Source organism: Lynx canadensis, chromosome D4 (genome assembly GCF_007474595.2).
Source record: "Lynx canadensis isolate LIC74 chromosome D4, mLynCan4.pri.v2, whole genome shotgun sequence".
In the NCBI taxonomy this organism is placed as follows: domain Eukaryota; kingdom Metazoa; phylum Chordata; class Mammalia; order Carnivora; family Felidae; genus Lynx; species Lynx canadensis.
The window spans coordinates 1,082,691-1,099,991 of NC_044315.2; the positions used below are offsets into that span (position 1 = coordinate 1,082,691).

Consider the following 17,301-nt stretch of genomic DNA (forward strand, 5'->3'; position numbering starts at 1 on the left):
TTCCCACCATCCCTTCCTTAGATTGGACTAATTTGCTAGAGTCGTTCACAGAACTCAGAAAGATGCACAGGGCAGCATGTGGAGAGAGGACACGGAGAGTCCAGGCACTCTCCAGGCAGACCACTCTCTCACACCAACGCGGAGGCTCTCTGAACCCTGTCCCTTAAGGCACGGTTGATCTATTCATTGGCCCTTGGGGATTGACTCAAGCTCCAGACCCCCTCCTCTCTCCTGAGCCTAGGGGTGGATTGAAAGTTCTAACCCTCCAATCACATGGAGGGTTCTCTGGGCCACCAGCCCCATTCTTAGGTGACCCGGGGACTTTCCAAAAGTCGCCACATTAACATAACAAAAGGCACCTTTTTCTCTCCTTTAGGAAATCCCTAGGGTTTTAAGAGTTCTGCCAGGAGGAAGACCAAATATGTATTTCTTACTGTAAATCACAATATCACATTCAACATCATGTCCTCAAGGCTCATCCATGTTGCAGTAGGTGTCAGAATTTCCTTCCTTTTTAAGCCTGAACCCACTGTCTGGACACAGCATATATACTAACCCGTTCCTCCGCTCACGCAGACTGGCTGGCTTCTGCCTCTTGGCTACCGTGAATAATGCTGCTCTGAACACGAGTGTGCACACGTCTCTTGGAGACCCTACTGTTAATTCTTTCGTGTGTACAGAGGCTGTTTTCAAACATATCAGTCAGAGATCACCACGCCCTCGTCTCAGCGCATAACCTCAAATACTGGGCCCTGGCTGCCTGGCCTGCGAGACTCCGCATGACGCCCCGGTCACCTCCCGACCTCACTGCTATTGCAGAGTCCAGTCCAGCCGCCCAGACTGTCTCTCAAGCCTAGAAAGGTGGTCTGTGCTTGGGCTCCTGCATGATACTGTTCCCCAGCCATCGTGTGGAGTTCTGCTTCCCTTTGGCCGGGCGTCTGCTTGGATGTCTGGTGCATTCCGTGTATAACTGCCCGGTAACCAGTTATCCTGAAACACAGTGGTTCAAAAACAATCGTCATTATCACCTGTTACTACAGCTCTCTGTTTCACGTGAGGTTTGGCAGGGTGGCTCTGGCTCTCTGTTGAGGCTGGGGCTGTGGTCTCACCTGACGGCTGGACAGGCGGGGATCCATCCCTCCTCACTGTCCAGGTACTGCCCCCTTTAGGCTGATCCCTCCTGGCTACTGGACACCCACCGGCCTTTATCCCAGGCTTGTCCTTGTTCCTCCTACAGACTGACCTGCGTGACCTTGGGTAAGTCACTTCCTCTCTCAGAGCCTCAGTTTTCTCATTCGGGCATGGGGCGCGGTGGCGCGGGGCGGGGCAGCCTACTGCGCCCAGCGTGGCTGAGCCACCTACTCCCGGGCGGGGCCATCTCGAGGGCGGGGCCCAGAGGGGGCGGAGCCTAGATAGGGCGGAGCCAGTAGGCGGGAGTCCGCAGTAGGGGAAGGTGCGTCAGGGCCGGGGGCGGGGCTGGAGTGGCGGGGGGGGGGGGGGGGCTCAGAGTCCTGGTCGTCGCCGGAAGGGGCGGGGCCATGGTGGGGGCGGAGTTTGGAACCCTGGGACAGGACGGCGGGACGGGACTCATTGAGGGGCAGAGCTAAGGGCTTGTGAGGACACTGTACCCTATGCGGGTTGGAAACTCGAGACTTCAGAAGGCCCCTAGGTGGCGGGGCCGGGCTCAGTGAGGGTCGTGGCTCAGGGCTGTAGAAGCGACCTAACAGACGTCAGCAAGGGTGGGGCTCAGTGGAGTCGGAGCTTAGGGCCCTCGCGTAGGCGAAGACGCCTGCGGCGCCCGGGATGGAAGGGCCTCAGCGAGGGGTGGGGCCAAGAACTCTTGCCAGAGCCGTAGGTGCCGCCAGAGGCGGAGGTGTTCAAGTGGGGGCGGGACTTAGGACCTTCGCGGCAAGTCCACGGGTCTAGGGGCGGAGCATAACGTCCGGAGGAGGCGGGGCTCGAGTGGGGAGCGGGCTTTGGGCCCTCGCGGCGCCGCAGCTGCCGCTGGGGGCGGAGCATAACGGGAAGGGGCGGGCTCAGTGGGGGCGGGGCCTATAACTTCTACGGGTGCCGTAGGTGTCTCGGGTGGAGGCGGGGCTCGAGCGGGGGCAGGGCTTGGGACGCTCGCGGCGCTGCCGCTGCCTCTGTGGGCGGAGCATAACGGGAAAGGGCCGGCTCAGTGGGGACGACTTGGGACTGTGGCGGCGACACCGCCGAGACCGGGGCGAGGCCTGCCGGGAGGCGGGCCTGCCGGGAAGGGGCGGAGCGAGTGGGACCCGGCGGGCGGCGGACAGACGACCTGACGGGTGGACGGCGGCAAGGGGACGGGCCGGGCCCGGCCGGGCGCGCGCCGTGCGTCGCCATGACAGGTGAGAGCGGGCCGGGCGGGTGTCCAGCCTGCCAGCCCGGGACCGGCGCGCGGCCGCGGTGACCCCCCCCGGTGCTGCCCCGGCGGCAGCTCCTCGCGGCAGCGGCCAGTGACCTTGGTCCGTGACCGCCTCTCTGTGGGCGGGACGACGACCGGCCGGGGGCGGTGGTCGGAGCCTGGAGGGGCCGTGGGCGAGGGGCTGGGGTGATGCTGCGGCCTGACAGGGGGAGGCGAGGGTGAAAAGGGCACCAGCAGTCTTCGCGGGGGTCATCCTGGCCACCTGACACCCGTGTATAGTACGAGTGGGACTCTTGTTTGGGGTCAGGCCCAGGAGAACCCGGGACACAGACTCAGCCAGCACCCCTGGGCTTTGTGCTGCGTGCAGGGCGGCCCTGCCCCCTCCGGATTCTTCCAGAGTGGGGTCTGAAGTGCAGCCAAACCCCCAGAGCCTGTGTGGACTGCAGAACCCACCTCCCTCCTGGTCCCAGCTGAGCAGGGTCACCTTGTTGTGTGGAACTTCCACTGATGGAGAGACCTGGTGATGGAGATGGGTTGGCCAGGGATCTCATGACAGCATGGTCAGGGAATGTTCTTGCTCCCCAGGGCCCCACTTTTCCAACCTCCGGGGTGGCAGAGGGCTCAGGGAGGCTCCCAAGGGTCCTGTTCTCTTCCCGGTGCTCACTGGAGTCCCACAAATAGGATTTCATGGGCTGGTACCTCGTGTCTTCTGGGACACCAGTGTCCCAGCGTAGGTCAGAAGAGACCCCAGCTGCACCCTATTCGCCTGTCATCTCCCAGAACCCTTCTCATTTGTGGCTGCTTTTTCTGAGAGCCTGCCGTGCCCTTGGCCCTGTGTCAGGTGTAGAAGGACATGTAGGATATTGTCTCTAGGTGGATGAGGAAATAAAGGCTCAGGTTGGACAGGTGCCAAGCACCAGGCTACCTGGGTGGTCAGGGGCAGAACTAGACCTGTGCCCTGCCCAGGCCCCTCAAGGTCCTGTGGGAGCCTCTCCACAGCCCCCTTCTCGCAGCCAAGTCTGAGCGCTGAGCCTCTAGAGATCCCTCCTGTCACAGCTCCTCATTTTTGGGGCAGGAAGCTGAGGCCCAGAGAGTGCGGGCAGCTTTGCCAGGCTGCAGGGATGAAATCCTTGGCTCGTTGTTCCTGTGCCATGACTGGGGGGGTCTGCCTTGTGCTGGTTCTGGGGCCTTCATGACAAGTTGCAGGGTGAGCATTTGGACCCGATATGTCTGCACAGGGCCAACGCTGGCCAGGTGTCACTGCAGCTGTTACTGTTCTGTGGACCCAGGTGTGCTGGGGAGTGAGCCCTCTCAGCGCCACACCTGAGGCCAGGTCCAGAGCCCCAAACAGGAGGGGATTCTGAGCGGGTCAGGGACTGCAGTGGGGAGGGAGCCGTGGAAACTCAGGGAGGCCTCTTGAGGGGAGGATGGTGAGCTGAGTACAGGTTAGCCAGGGGGAAGCCAAGGGACAGGGTTCTCATCCTTCGGCAGGTGTCCCAGGCAGCATGGTGCCACGGCAGGGGCGGGGGGCGGCTGCTGTGCAGGACAGCTCAGGAACCTGGGGTGAAGGCACCTGGGGTAGCTCCCACAGGGCCTTGAGTGCCACGCAGGGGTAAGGGGTTGGGGGGTCTGTGGTTTTGGCACCAGCTGAGCAAGTAGGTGGGGGAGGTGGGGCTTGGCAGAAGTTGCTGGCAGAGTCGGGTGGGTTTGTGCCAGAACATTCGACTCCATCCTGCAAGAGCTTTCTGGGGCTGTTACTTAGGACCCGGGACCAAAGTTTCCTGTGCATTTTCCTTCCTGGGTGTGGCCATCTGGGTGTGGTTTCCCTGCGCGGCTTCCAGCCACCACGGAAAGCTTCAGCCCCAGGCTGTGTATGCCCTGTGCCGGGTGACTCATGCTTGCTGCGGTGGAGACTCCACCTAGCTAGGGCTGCAGCCGGAGGACCGCCAGTGTGCTGGCCGCGGTCCACTGACAGAACTCTTTAGTGAGCGCCTGCTGTATGCCTGCCCTGTGCACGAGTGCACACGCTGTAGAGGCAGTGCTGGGCAGAATAGCCTGGGGTCAGGATGCAGCTAATTGCACAGTTAATTAGTACGTTAATTAGGCGAGTGGGAAGTCTTGGATGTCAAGAGGCAGTGGCTTCACACAGCCACAGAGCTTTGGATGCCACAGAGCTGTGCCTGGCTCCATCCTCCATCTTCACTCTCTAGTGGCTGAGGTCTTGGGCAGGTCCCTCATCTATTCCCATCTGGAAATGGGGGCGATGGTCTTGCTAGAGCCGCAGAGCTGATGGGGCGATGAAGATGATCTGCACGCAAAGAGCCTGTAGAGTGCCCGGTCACGGGGCACACGCCGTCAGCCGGATCAGAGGGGCTACGAGAGGTGACGCCAGGTGACCGGGAAAGTCCTGCCCCTGTGGCCGTGGCAGATCTTTTGGTGTCCCTGGGGGTGACTTCCTCACCATGGTGGAGCTGCTGGCGAGTGCGTCTGCCAGGTAGACTTTCAGGACCTGGGAGGATTCAGAAGTTAGAAATTCATATTTTTGAGGGAAAAGACCAGCCAGGAGGAGGTGGCAGCGGGAGAGAGAGGTGAGGAGGACAGATGGTGTGTTGAGTAGGCCCCATGGCGGAAATCTAGGAGGGGCCCTTCTTGTTCCCACATGATGACCCCATTTGAAAAAATCAACTTTATTGAGGTAGTATTTACTCACAACAAATGCATTTATTCTTCTTAGACATTTTTTAAGTTTATTTATTTTGAGAGAGAGAGTGGGGGAGGGGCAGAGAGAGAGGGAGAGACCATCCTATGCAGGCTCTGTGCTGTCATCACAGAGCCAGACATGGGGCTCCATCCCACAAACCGTGAGATCCTGACCTGAGCTAAGATCAAGAGTCAGTTGCTTAACCGACTGAGCAACCCAGGTGCCCCCAAATGCACCTATTTTTTAAAAATGCTTTAATTTTTATTTTAGAGAAAGAGTGCACACACATAAGTGGGGGAGGGGCAGAGAGAGAGGGAGACACAGAATCTGAAGCAAGTTCCAGGCTCTGAGCTGTCAGCCCAGAGCCCGACTCAGGGCTTGAACCCACAAACGGTGCAATCATGATCTGAGCCGAAGTCAGATGCTCAACTGAGCCACCCAGGTGCCCCAAACATCCGATTCTTGATTTCAGTTCAGGTTATGATCCCAGGGTTGTAGGATCAAGCCCCATGTAGGACTCCACGCTGGGCATGGAACTTGGTTAAGATTCTCTCTCTCCCTCTGCCCCTCCCTCCCACATGCATAGGCTTGTGCTTTATCTCAAAAAATAAGCATTAAAAAAAAAAAACGAGTCTGTATGAATTTTAGAATGAAAAACAAGAAACATCATTGGAGTTTGGATAGGAATTGTGTGGACTCCATAGATCACTTTGGGAAGTATTGTCATCTTCACGACATTAAATCTTCTAATCCATGAACAGAGGGTATATTAATTTGTATCTTTTAAATTTCTTTCAGGGATGTTTTGAAGTTTTCAGTGTACAAGTCTTTTACCTTCTTGGTTGAATTTATTCCTAAGTATTTTATTAGTTTTGATGACATTGTAAGTGGAATTGTTCTCTTATTTTCTTTTTTGGATTGTTGATTATTAGTGTATAGAGATGCAACTGGTTGTTGTGTATTGATTTTGTATCTTGCAGCTTTGCTGAATTTGTTGATTAATTTTAACCTTTTCAGAGTTTTCTAGATAGAAGATCATGCCATCTGCAAAAAGAGATCATTTTACTTATTCCTTTTGAATTTTTTTAAATGTTTTTATTTATTTTTGAAGGAGAAAGAAAGAGACAGAGCATGAGTGGGGGAGGAGCAGAGAGAGAGGGAGACACAGAATCAGAAGCAGGCTCCAGGCTCTAAGCTGTCAGCACAGAGCCCGATGCGGGGCTCGAACCCACAAACTGTGAGATCATGATCTGAGCCGAAGCCAGACACTCAACCGACTGAGCCACCCAGGCGCCCCCCCCCCCCTTTTTTTTTTTTTCACTTATTCCTTTTCATTTGAATAACTTTTTTTTTTTCTTTGTCGAATTGCTCTGGCTAGAACTTCCAGTAATGCATTGAAAAGAAGTAGTGAGGATGGGCCTCTTGCTTGGTTTCTGATCTTAGGGGAAAAGCTTTCAGACTTTTACCATTAAGCATGATATTTGCTGAGTGTCTTTCATATGTGACTTTCATCATGTTGAGGAAATTTTCTTCTAAATTTATTGAATGCTTTTTTCCTTTAATCAAGAAGGAATATTGCATTTGTCAAACGCCTTTCTGCATCATTTGAGATGACCGTGATCGTGTGTGTGTTTCTTCATTCTATTAACATAATGTATTACATTGATGGATTATCTTATGTTGAACCACCCTTGCATTCTGGTGTATAATCCTTTTAATATGCTGCTGAATTCAGTTTACTAGTATTTTCTTGAAGATTTTGGCATCTGTGTTTATAAGTGATATTGGTCTGCAATTTTCTTGTAGTTATCTGTGACTGGTTTCGGTAACAGGGTAATGCTGGCCTCATGGAATGAGTTAGGAAGTGTTCCCTCCTCTATGTTTTTTTGGAAGAATTGTAGAAGTTTTGGTATTTAAATGTTGGGTAGAATTCACCAGTGGAGCCATCTGGTCCTGAGCTTTTATTTGTTAGGACAGTTTTGATTACTAATTGAATCTCCTTACTAGTTAGAGGTCCATTGAGATTTTCTCTGTGTTCATGTTTTGGTTATGGTAGATTGTGTGTTTTTAGGGATTTGTCCACTTCATCTAGTTTGTCCAATTTGTTGGCTTACACATTTTCAAAGTATTCTTTTATAATCCTTTTTATTTTTGTAAAATTGGTAGTTCATTTCCTACTTTTATTTCTGATGTTAGTAATTTGAGTCTTTTTTCTTTGTAAGTCTAGCTAACAGTTTGTCAATTTGTTGATCTTTCCAAAGAACCAAGTTTTGTTTTTGGTTTTGTTTTTTCTATTTTCCATGTCAATTACCTTTGCTATAATCTTTATTATTTTCTCCCCTTCTGCTATTTTGAGTCTAGTTTGCTCTTCCCTTCCTACTTCCTTAAGGTGTAACATTAGGGTGCTGATTTGAAATCTTTCTTCTGGTGTAAAGTGTGCATTTACAGCCTAAATGTCATCTTCCAAACTGTTTTCATGGGATCCCTTACATGTTGGTGTGTTGTATTTTTATTTTCGGTTGTCTCAAGGTACTTGCTAATTTCCCTTGTGATTTCTTCTTTGATCCATTGTTTCATTTTCACATAAAAGTGAATTTTCTAGTTTTCCTTCTGTTACTGATTTTTGGCTTTATTCCATGTGATCAGAAAGACCCTTTGTATGATTTCAGCCTTTTTAAAGACATTAAGACTTGTTTTGTAGCCACATTTGTTTTATGGTCTGTCCTGGAGGATGTTCTATGTGTGCTTGAGAAGAATGTACAGGTCCACCTTGGAGCTATTGTGAGTTCGGTCCCAGACCACCACAGTAAAGCAAATACTGCGATGAAGTGAGTCCAGTAAAAAAAAAAAAAAAATAGTGAGCCCAGTATATTTCTTGGTTTCCCAGCACATATAAAAGTTATGTTTAGGGGCGCCTGGGTGGCGCAGTCGGTTAAGCGTCCGACTTCAGCCAGGTCACGATCTCGCGGTCTGTGAGTTCGAGCCCCGCGTCGGGCTCTGGGCTGAGGGCTCAGAGCCTGGAGCCTGTTTCCGATTCTGTGTCTCCCTCTCTCTCTGCCCCTCCCCCGTTCATGCTCTGTCTCTCTCTGTCCCAAAAATAAATAAACGTTGAAAAAAAAAAAAAAAATTAAAAGTTATGTTTACATTATGCTGTACTCTATCAAGTGCACAGTACATTATGTCTTAAAAATAATGTGTATACCTTAATTAAAAACATTTTATTGCTAAAAATGCTACCAATTATCTGAGTTTTCAGCAACTCATAATCACTGATCACAGATCACCATAGCAATTGTAATAATAATGAGAAGGTTTGAAGTACGGTTTGAAGAATGAAAAGTTTGAATTGCAAGAATTATCAGAACGTGACACAGAGACCCAAGTGAGTCGATGCTGGTGGAAAAGTGGCTCCAGTGGACTTGCTCGGAGCAGGCTCGGCACAGACCCGCAGTTTGTAAAATCGCGGTATCTGCAAAGTGCGGTAAAGGGAGGTGCACCTGTATTTTCTGCTGCTGTTGGGTGACTGCAGTCCGGGTGTGTTGGCCCTCGTTGGTTATCATGTGGCTCACACCCTCCGTTCCCTTACTGGTCATCTGTGTGGTGGTTCTGGCTATTACTAAGAGTGCGGTACTGGGGCACCTGGGTGGCTCAGGCAGTCAAGCGTCCGACTTCAGCTCAGGTTGTGATCTCACAGCTCGTGAGTTCGAGCCCCGCGTCGGGCTCTGTGCTGACAGCTCGGAGCCTGGAGCCTGCTTTGGATTCTGTGTCTCCCTCTCCCTCTGCCCCTCCCCCACTCACGCTCTGTCTCTCTCTCTCTCAAAAATAAACGTTAAAAAAATAATAAAAGTGTGGTACTGAAATCTCCAACTCATACTATGTTTCATTATTACTAAATCTTTACTATTATCTGGGGGCTCTGATACCTGGCTCATGTGCTTATTAGATCTTCTTGGTGAACTGACTCTATTATCAACGTTGATGTACTTCTTGGTCTTTTGTAACAGTTTTTGACGCAAAGTCGATCTTGGCTTCTATTCGCAGAGCCACCCTGCTCTCTTTGAGTTGCTGTTTGCAGCGACATCTTTTCCCATCTTTTCACTTTCGGCCCATGTGTGTCTTTGGATCTGAGTCTTTTGGGGACAGCTCATAGTTGAATCATATGTTTTTAATCCTCAGAGGACAAACAACTCTGTTTCCCCTCTGCTCCTACACGCAGCACTCATACCTCTGAGGACTCCTGGCACTTCTGGTCACCAGGTATGCGGTCCCTCACCGCCATCAAGCAGTCCCCTGACACCAGCTGGGGGTGTCACAGTTCACCTCTCGACGCTGTCTCCCTGGGGATGGCCTCAGTTCCCACTTGTGAAGAGCTCAGTCCTGTACACCGTCCCCGCTACAGACCCCGGTCACAAGGCTTCTCACTGACTGGCTGTAAACCGAGGGTCCTGTGACCCCCTCTTTTGGTTCAGTCATTTGCTACAGCTCACAGAATCTGGGAGAGCACTTTCCATACTAGTGCTGATTTATCACAGAAGGATACAAGTGAACATCCACACACACAGGGTGCTTAGAGCAAAGAACTCGGGAAGGGGCCCAGCGCCTCCATGTGCTCGGCAACCCGGAAGCTCGGCCAACTCCATCCTCTCGGGGTTTTACGCAGGTTTTATTACATAGGCGTCATTGATTCAATGATTGGCCATCGGTGATGGATTCGGCCTCCAGCCCCTCTCCCCTCTAAGCCTCATGTGGTTGGCTCCACTGGCAAGCAGTCCCATCTTGTGGTTATTTAGGGGCTTTAGAAGAGTCACCTCGTGCACACGGCCAGATGAGGTTGAAGGGGGCTCGTTAGGAACAAAAGACACCTTCATCTTCATGGCTCATCTCTTAGGACATTCCAGGGGGTTCAGGAGCCCTGTGCCAATATGTATTTCTTATTAGAAATCACAATATCAAAATTCCATTTTGCCAATCTGCGTCTGTTAATCTGTTTACATTTTTTTTTAATGTTTATTTACTTTTGAGACAGAGAGACAGAGCATGAGCATGGAAGGAGCAGGGAGAGAGGGAGACACAGAACCGGAAGCAGGCTCCGGTCTCTGAGCTGTCAGCCCAGAGCCTGACGTGGGGCTCGAACTCACAAGCCGTGAGATACTGACCCGAGCCGAAGTCGGAGGCTTCACCGACTGAGCCACCCAGGTGCCCCTGTTTACATTTATTTTTTTGAGAGCTTTTGTTTTCTAAGTAATCTCTACACCCAATGTGGGGCTCGAACTCATCCCGCGATCAAGAGTTGCATGCTCCACTGACTGAGCCAGATAGGCACTCCTTAATCGGTTTACATTTAAAGTAATTACTTCAATCACTGGGGTGCCTGGGTGGCCCCATTGGTAAGCCTCCGACTTCAGCTCAGGTCATCATCCCACGGTGATTTCAGGCCCTGTGTCCACCTTTGTGCTGACAGCTCAGAGCCTGGAACCTGCTTCGGATTCTGTGTCTCTCTCTTTGTCTCTGCCCCTCCCCCTGCGCATTCTCTCTCTCTCACTCTCAGAAGTAAACATTAAAAAAAATAATAATAAACTAATTACTGCGATTACTGATAATGAATCACTTGTTTCTGCATTTTTGCTGTTTGTTTTCTGTAGGTCTGGTAGCTTTTTGTCCTTTATCCATTACTACCTTCTTTCATGTTCAGTTGATTTTCTGTAATAACATTTTTTATTTCCTTTTGTGGATATTCCACGGATATTTTCTTTGTGGCTACCATGAGAGTTCCACATAACATCCTAAAGTTATAACCATCTAATGTGAATTGATATCAACTTAATTCCAGTCACACACAAAAACTCTCCTCCTTTGCAGCTCTGCCCTCACCCAGCCCCCGTGTCCACCAGCAAGTGGGACAGGCTGGCACTAGTGGGGGGGGGGGGGATGTACCTGGTCACGTAGTGGATGCTCTGGGATTCAGCACCCTTCCTTGGGGATCCTGTCTCCCACCAACCACTGACCCGCCCCTGGGCTTTAAAGGCCTGTCATTCTAAAGAACATTCTTAATGGGAAAAAAGGCATGGCAGTGATGCCGTGATGTCAGGACCCTGGCTGGGCACGCCGGTCTGCTTTGTGGCAGCCTCACAAGGCTGGGCAAGCTCACGTGTCCCGTGGCCACGTCAGCACGGGCCACCCAGCCCTGCGCCCCTGTGCCTGTGGGAACAGCAGCCGTGGGAGCTGCAGGGTCGGGCCTTCTCCAGGCTGCTGTGTCCCTGCAGCAGGCCCTGGGGGGGGACCCAGGGACAGCGGACTCGGCCCGAGTTTATCTCCCGCTGTAAGCTCTCAGGCGTAGAAGAGAAGAGCCGGAGTCTGTAGTCCCGCACACTAGTGCGCCCCGTCTCTGGCAGGGGGGCGGCAGGACACGGGGGTTCCGGGCTGTGCATAGCCTGCGCGGGCGGGACGGCTTGCAGCTGATGTGCCGCCCGGGGGCCTGGGGGCCATGCCGCGGGTGGCGTGTGGGCCCCGTTGCCGCTCCTCGGCCGTGCGGGCTCATGCCCTCCGTGTTCTCTGCTGTTTCAGAGCAGACCTACTGTGACCGCCTGGTCCAGGACGCGCCTTTCCTGATGGGCCACGGACGCCTCAGTGAGCAGCAGGTGGACAGGATCATCCTCCAGCTGAACCGCTACTACCCCCAGATCCTCAGCAACAGTGATGCAGAGAAGGTGCTGGGGTGGGGGGAGGCGGGGGGGGCGGCACATCTCTCCCTCCCTGTCCCTCCCTCCCTGGGCTGGGAGAAAGCGGGTGGGGGGTGGGGGGGTGGAGAAGAACAGTGGAGGTGAAAGCCTGACTCCTGGCAGTGACGTTGGGCCCGGAACACCGGCTCCTTGAGCCCTCAGTCTCTCCCTGTGTCCTCGGGGCCTGCCAGTCCTCCAGAGCCGCTGGAAGCATCACAGGAGACAGGACAGTGCGCCACTGCACGTGACAAGCCTGGGAGGGGAGAGGGGGCGGGGGCGCTGGCCGGGCTCACCCCAATGCCGCAGGGCTCCGCACCCCGCCCCTTCCAAAGGTTCAGAAGTGGACACCGAGGGAGGTGGGTGCACCTCGCCTGAGCCGCCCTTTCCCTGACTCCCCCTCAGGCCCAGGGCTTTGGGGTGTGGGGCCCCCTCCAGCCGGGTCGCTGAGTGAGCCCCACTCCCGGGGCTGCAGGGCTGCCTACAGGGCTTGGGGCCTCTCCCGGGCACAGTGAGGCTGACCCCCAACACAGCTGGAAGGCTCATGGGCCCTGCCACTGGCTCAGATGCTCAGGTGGTGAAAGTCTACAGCAAAGGAAAAGTACGGATGGAGTTCATACCTTATTATTGTGATTAAAAGTCTAATACACGTTTATTATGTAAATATTTGAGAAGTCTCAGACGTTTATACAAGAAGAAGGAGAGTCCTGCATGCGCATTGCCACGCTGTCCTGCTCCTTGGTTTCTCTGGCTCCCACCATCCACTTGCAGTTTCTGTTCCACTCTGGTTCTGAGTGGAACGGTACGCTGCCACCAGGTGGCAGCACCAGGCCACAGCCTCCAGGTCCGGCATCAAAGCCACCTGCCGGCTCCCTGACCTTTAGAACCATACGTTTCTCCAGGAACTCATCAGAAGATTCTGGGTTATGTTGTTTTGTTTTCCTGCTTAGCCCTCCGTTTTTAAATTCCTTGAGTCACATTCCTGTTGACTATAAACTACTAGAAGTTATTACTTATGACATCACCTCCTTGATTCCTTGTAGCCTTTTTACAAGTGAAGAAACAAAGAGTCCCAAGGTGTAAAATGACCTGCCAAAGTCACATGGCAAACCATCAGCTTTTAACAGTTGGAACAATGTCACCACTGTCTTTCTTGATGACCTGTCCTGGCCTCCACAGGGAGGGGGCTCCACAGGGAGGACCAGTGGCTGTGCTGTGACCACAGCACCGGCTTGGGCGCCACGTGGGTGGGCTGTGGCCCTGGTGGCACTTGATGCTCTGTGCTGCCGCCCTCGCCGCACCCCGGGCAGGGGCCCCTCTGATGCAGAAGCTGGAGCCCAGGGCAGAGCCAGAGCCCCCAGCCTCCTGGCCCTGCCCCTCCAGCCTGACCTTTCCACGCACCCTTTCCACCCCCAGTTCCGGAATCCCAAGGCGTCCCTGCGAGTGCGGCTCTGTGACCTGCTGGGCCACCTACAGCGGAGCGGCGAGCGGGACTGCCAGGAGTTCTACCGGGCCCTGTACATCCACGCGCAGCCCCTGCACAGCCGCCTGCCCAGCCGGCTGGCCCTGCGTAAGTGTGCCCCCCGCGCCCCCAGACAGGAGCAAGCTGTCGGATGCGGACACTGCCGCATCTCGCGTGCCTGCTGTTACACAGGAGGAGGCGTCTGGCGGGTGTGGCTCCGCCCTCCCTCCAGCCTGGTGCCCTGGGGCCCGTCACCTGCGGGCTGGGGGCCGCTCACGGCTGTGCCGGCCTTGAATATCTGTGCCCCCGTGGCAGAAACTGTGGTCGTGCCCACAACTGAGGGTGCCCTGGCCGGGGGTGGGGGGATCCCCATAATGTGGGCGTTTCTGTAGAACAATGTCAGGCACGGTGGCTGGTCTGAGGCATGCGCGCTTTGGTTTCAAGGGTTTTGCCCGAGAGCTCAAGAGGCACGTGAGTCCCGAGGGACCCTCTGAGCTGCGCGTGGGGATGGAGGAGACACAGGCGGGGATGGCAGTCCAGGCCTGAGACCTCTGTGCCCTGGTCCCCTGGCGGAGGGGCCGGTGTCCCTCGATCTTCTGATGGGAAGCCGGAGGCCTGAGGGACAGGGTGGCTCACCCTGACTGCTCAGCTGGGACCCCGGGGCAGGTGTCCCTGACCTGAGGATGAGCTCTGGTCCAGGACCCGTGTGTCACACCAGCCACCGGGGGGCCCCACAGTCTGGCTGGGCATCAAGCACCTTCCAGGCTCCTGGGCCACCAGCAGGTGGCCGGTTGGGGAGGTCTGGGAGAGAGTGTGCCCTGTCCTCGTATGGACAGCACCAGACTTGGGATGCTACGCTCGGTGCCTGCCTCCACACAGAGCGATGCCCCCTACCCATGGCCCTCGGGGTCTCAGGATGTGGACAGAAGGAGATCCAAAACTCAGGGTTCTGTGACGCTGATCCCACGGTTCCCTCCCTGGTGCTCGTTCTGCCACGCCTGGCCCAGAAGGCTGGGTGGGTGTGTGTACAGCCTGGTCCGGCCCAGCCTAGGGGTTCCGGGGGTGGAGGGAAGGAGCCTGAGCAGCCCCTTGGTTTCCTGCAGGCGGGGCGACCACCCTCCTCTGGCCGGCCCACAACTAACCGAGCCCTGTGATTTTGTTTCCAGAGAACTCAGATTGCACAGAGCTAGACTCCGGCACCGTGGGCCGCGAGCTCAGTGACAGGGGTAACGGCCTCCCACGTCCCCCACCCTGTCCCCCACCCAGGGCTCCGTCTCTGCCTCAGGGTCTTCTCCTTTCCGAGTCAGGCTCGGTCCTGCCTTCCCATTGACTGGTCCCCAGGGTGCTCGCTGGGGCGCCCGCCGTCCGGGCTCAGGCGGCCATGTGCCCACATGCCCCCTTTCTCCCCAGGACCCGTGGCCTTCCTGGCCTGCCTCGGCCTGGCCGCGGGGCTGGCGCTCCTCGTCTACTGCTGCCCTCCAGGTGGGTGCCGCCTGCCAGGCCCAAGCACCGAGCCACCTGGCCTCCCTGTGCCTCAATTTCCTAGCCTGTGTGGTGGGACGGCAGTGGGGCCCAGTTTGCAGGCACAGTTAGAAGAGGGAGCATGGGGGCTCCACCACCCCCAGGGGTCGGAGGGTGACAGCCCCTGGCAGGAGGCAGGGTGCAGCCGGGGCTCTGGGGGCCCCTGTCCTGTGTGGGGCCCGGAGTAGGGTGCCCACCTCTGGCCCCCATGTCACAGCCCTGGCAAATGGACGGGGGCCCGCAGCCCAGCATGGCAGCTGCCGTCCCTGCCTGGCCACACCGGGCCTGTCACAGCTGTGGACGGGGAGCCAGTGCCGCACAGGCCCACTTGGCGGGGACGCCCCACGCCGCTTGGCTGTGGGGCTGCACGGGCACGTCGGTGGCAGTGTCTGAGACCACCTTGTCTTCCAGACCCCAAGGTGCTGCCGGGGACCCGGCGTGTCCTGGGCTTCTCCCCCATCATCGTCGACAGGCACGTCAGCCGCTTCCTGTTGGCCTTCCTCACAGATGACCTGGGAGGGCTCTGATGACCCTGCCCCCACCAAAGAACCCCGCCTGCCTGCCGAGGGGGCCCCACTTTTCTAAATGTTTATTTTTCACTATTTATACTTTTTTAAGAAAGTTACCTTCGCCTGACAAAGGTGCTCAACATTAAATGTTGGAGTCTTGTCGCTTCCCTTGGGAATGTTTTCTGGATGATTCTGACTTGAGACCCTGTGGTGTCTTGGCTGGCGGGGCTGACTCTGAGGGCTCTCGGTGTCCCACACTCAGCCCGGGGCCAGGTCCTGCTCAGGCTGCCCCAGCCCCCACTGCCCCACAGCACCCACCCCCAGCATCCCCCCACCTCACCGTCTCCCCAGAAGGTCCCTCCTCCCTTTCCCCTGCTCCCTCCCACCGTGCCTCTCCAGAGCCCACACCTCTCACTTGGAGCCCCTCTGTAGTCGTCTGCCTGGCACGCGGTCAGCCCCCACACCCATCCCCCCATCCCTGCCCGTCACCTCGCCCTTCCCAGCCACCAGCCCAGGTGGGAGGGCTGGGTGGGGGCACTGCCCCGCCATCTGTCAGCCCCGGCCTGGGGCCACGGGGGGGCACCAGCTGCACATACCAAGATGCCCCAAGAAGCCCCATGCCCATATGTGTTCACTCCACCCAGCGACCCCAGCAGGTGGGGGCTGCATCCCTGCTTTCCTGAAGAGGTTACTGAGGTTACTCGGCCAGGAAAAGGGGGACCTGGCACGCGAGGGGGTCTAAGATTCACCACTGCCTTCATTCTCTTCTGTGATGTGTCCTAAAGGGACCCTTCACAGCCCCTTGTCCCCATCGAGTCACCAGAGCCAACACCCGGGTCCGGGGCCCTGCCTGACCTCACCCGCCTCTGTCCTGGGAGTGGAGTCCCTCCCTACCAGGAGGTGAGACCTGGGCTTAATGGGTCTGGGGTGGGTCCATTGGGCCTAGAAATGAGCCCAAGGTCTTGTCCCAGATTCCAGGCAGAAACCCAGAACAAAACAGTCCACAAAACCTTCCAGAACTTTTAGAGTTGAGAAATGTCATCGTGCCATCCAGGGTCCTGGCCTCTGGCTCCTCCCCACTGCCCCCACCAGCCTGGGGTTTGCACCACCCCCCTCATCCTCATCTTGGGGACACTGGCCTATCCCCTCAACCGGGGTGTCTACACCTGTCTCACCTGCCAGCCTCAGGCTCAGGATCCCAATGTGGAAACTTCCCCTTGGACACGGGAGGGTAAGTGTGCAAGTCCAAGAGGGCCTGGTGCCCTCGCCTCGGCATTCAGTGTCACCACCCTGAGGGCCCCGTAAGCCGACTGAGTCGCCTGCGGACTCGCAAGCAGGACCTCACGGCACCGCGTCGCCTCCGGGCGCCGTCATTTTCAGTCCAAAGCCAAGGACCACACAGCCGCCGAGATGGGCGTTCCGCCCGGCCTCGCCACGCATGCATGTGCACCAGGCACAGGCTGGCCCCCAGGGGTCCCTCTCCCAGTTGCCTCCTCCATCAGCTCCTCCCCCACAGCCCCTTTTTGGGGAAACAGAAGCGTATTTGTCAACCCAAGAATCACCATGAGTTTGCATTTTCCATGGGAGGTTTCTGGAGATGCCAGGGCAGGCCACCTCCAGGGACGACAGCTGCTCCCAGGTCTCAAGGTGGCAGGGCACGTGTAGGGAAACGGGTGGGGGCAGAGGGGCCCGGCTCCGGGACGTGGTGTCCCACCCACGCAGCCAGCTCCTGGGCTAATTCCCTCATTCTGGCGCCCCGGCTGGATGCCGTGGGACAGCATGGCCTGCGCTCACTCTCCACCTCTATGCTGCAGGCCCCGGGGTGTCTCCAGACGGAGCCTCGGTTTGCCCATCTGTACAATGGAGACGCTCCTGTGAGCACTCCTCGAGCAGGCCCTGGACGGCACTGCTCAGTCCCGTGCTCTTCGCCAGAACTCTCCACGGTTTCGCCACTTTGTGGGACCGTCACATGCAGATTTCTCTCTGGGACGTTGCATTGGGTGGAG

General features: G+C 55.8%; 1 protein-coding gene across 5 annotated transcripts; it reads left to right on the forward strand.

Annotated features, from left to right (window-relative positions):
* Positions 1–417: 417 nt before the first annotated feature.
* Positions 418–15,471, forward strand: CARD19 (caspase recruitment domain family member 19). Of its 5 annotated transcripts, XM_030294541.1 has the most exons (7): positions 484–977; positions 1,170–1,257; positions 11,652–11,794; positions 13,220–13,373; positions 14,432–14,491; positions 14,676–14,747; positions 15,198–15,471. In XM_030294541.1, exons 1-7 carry the CDS (start codon positions 885–887, stop codon positions 15,311–15,313), a joined length of 726 nt encoding a protein of 241 aa, XP_030150401.1. In that variant the 5' UTR covers positions 484–884; the 3' UTR covers positions 15,314–15,471. The 5 variants fall into 5 exon arrangements, with proteins under 5 accessions (XP_030150400.1, XP_030150404.1, XP_030150402.1 ...); XM_030294544.2 differs by lacking the exon at positions 14,676–14,747 and having other exon boundaries at positions 475–977; XM_030294542.2 differs by lacking the exon at positions 14,432–14,491 and having other exon boundaries at positions 482–977.
* Positions 15,472–17,301: the final 1,830 nt, after the last annotated feature.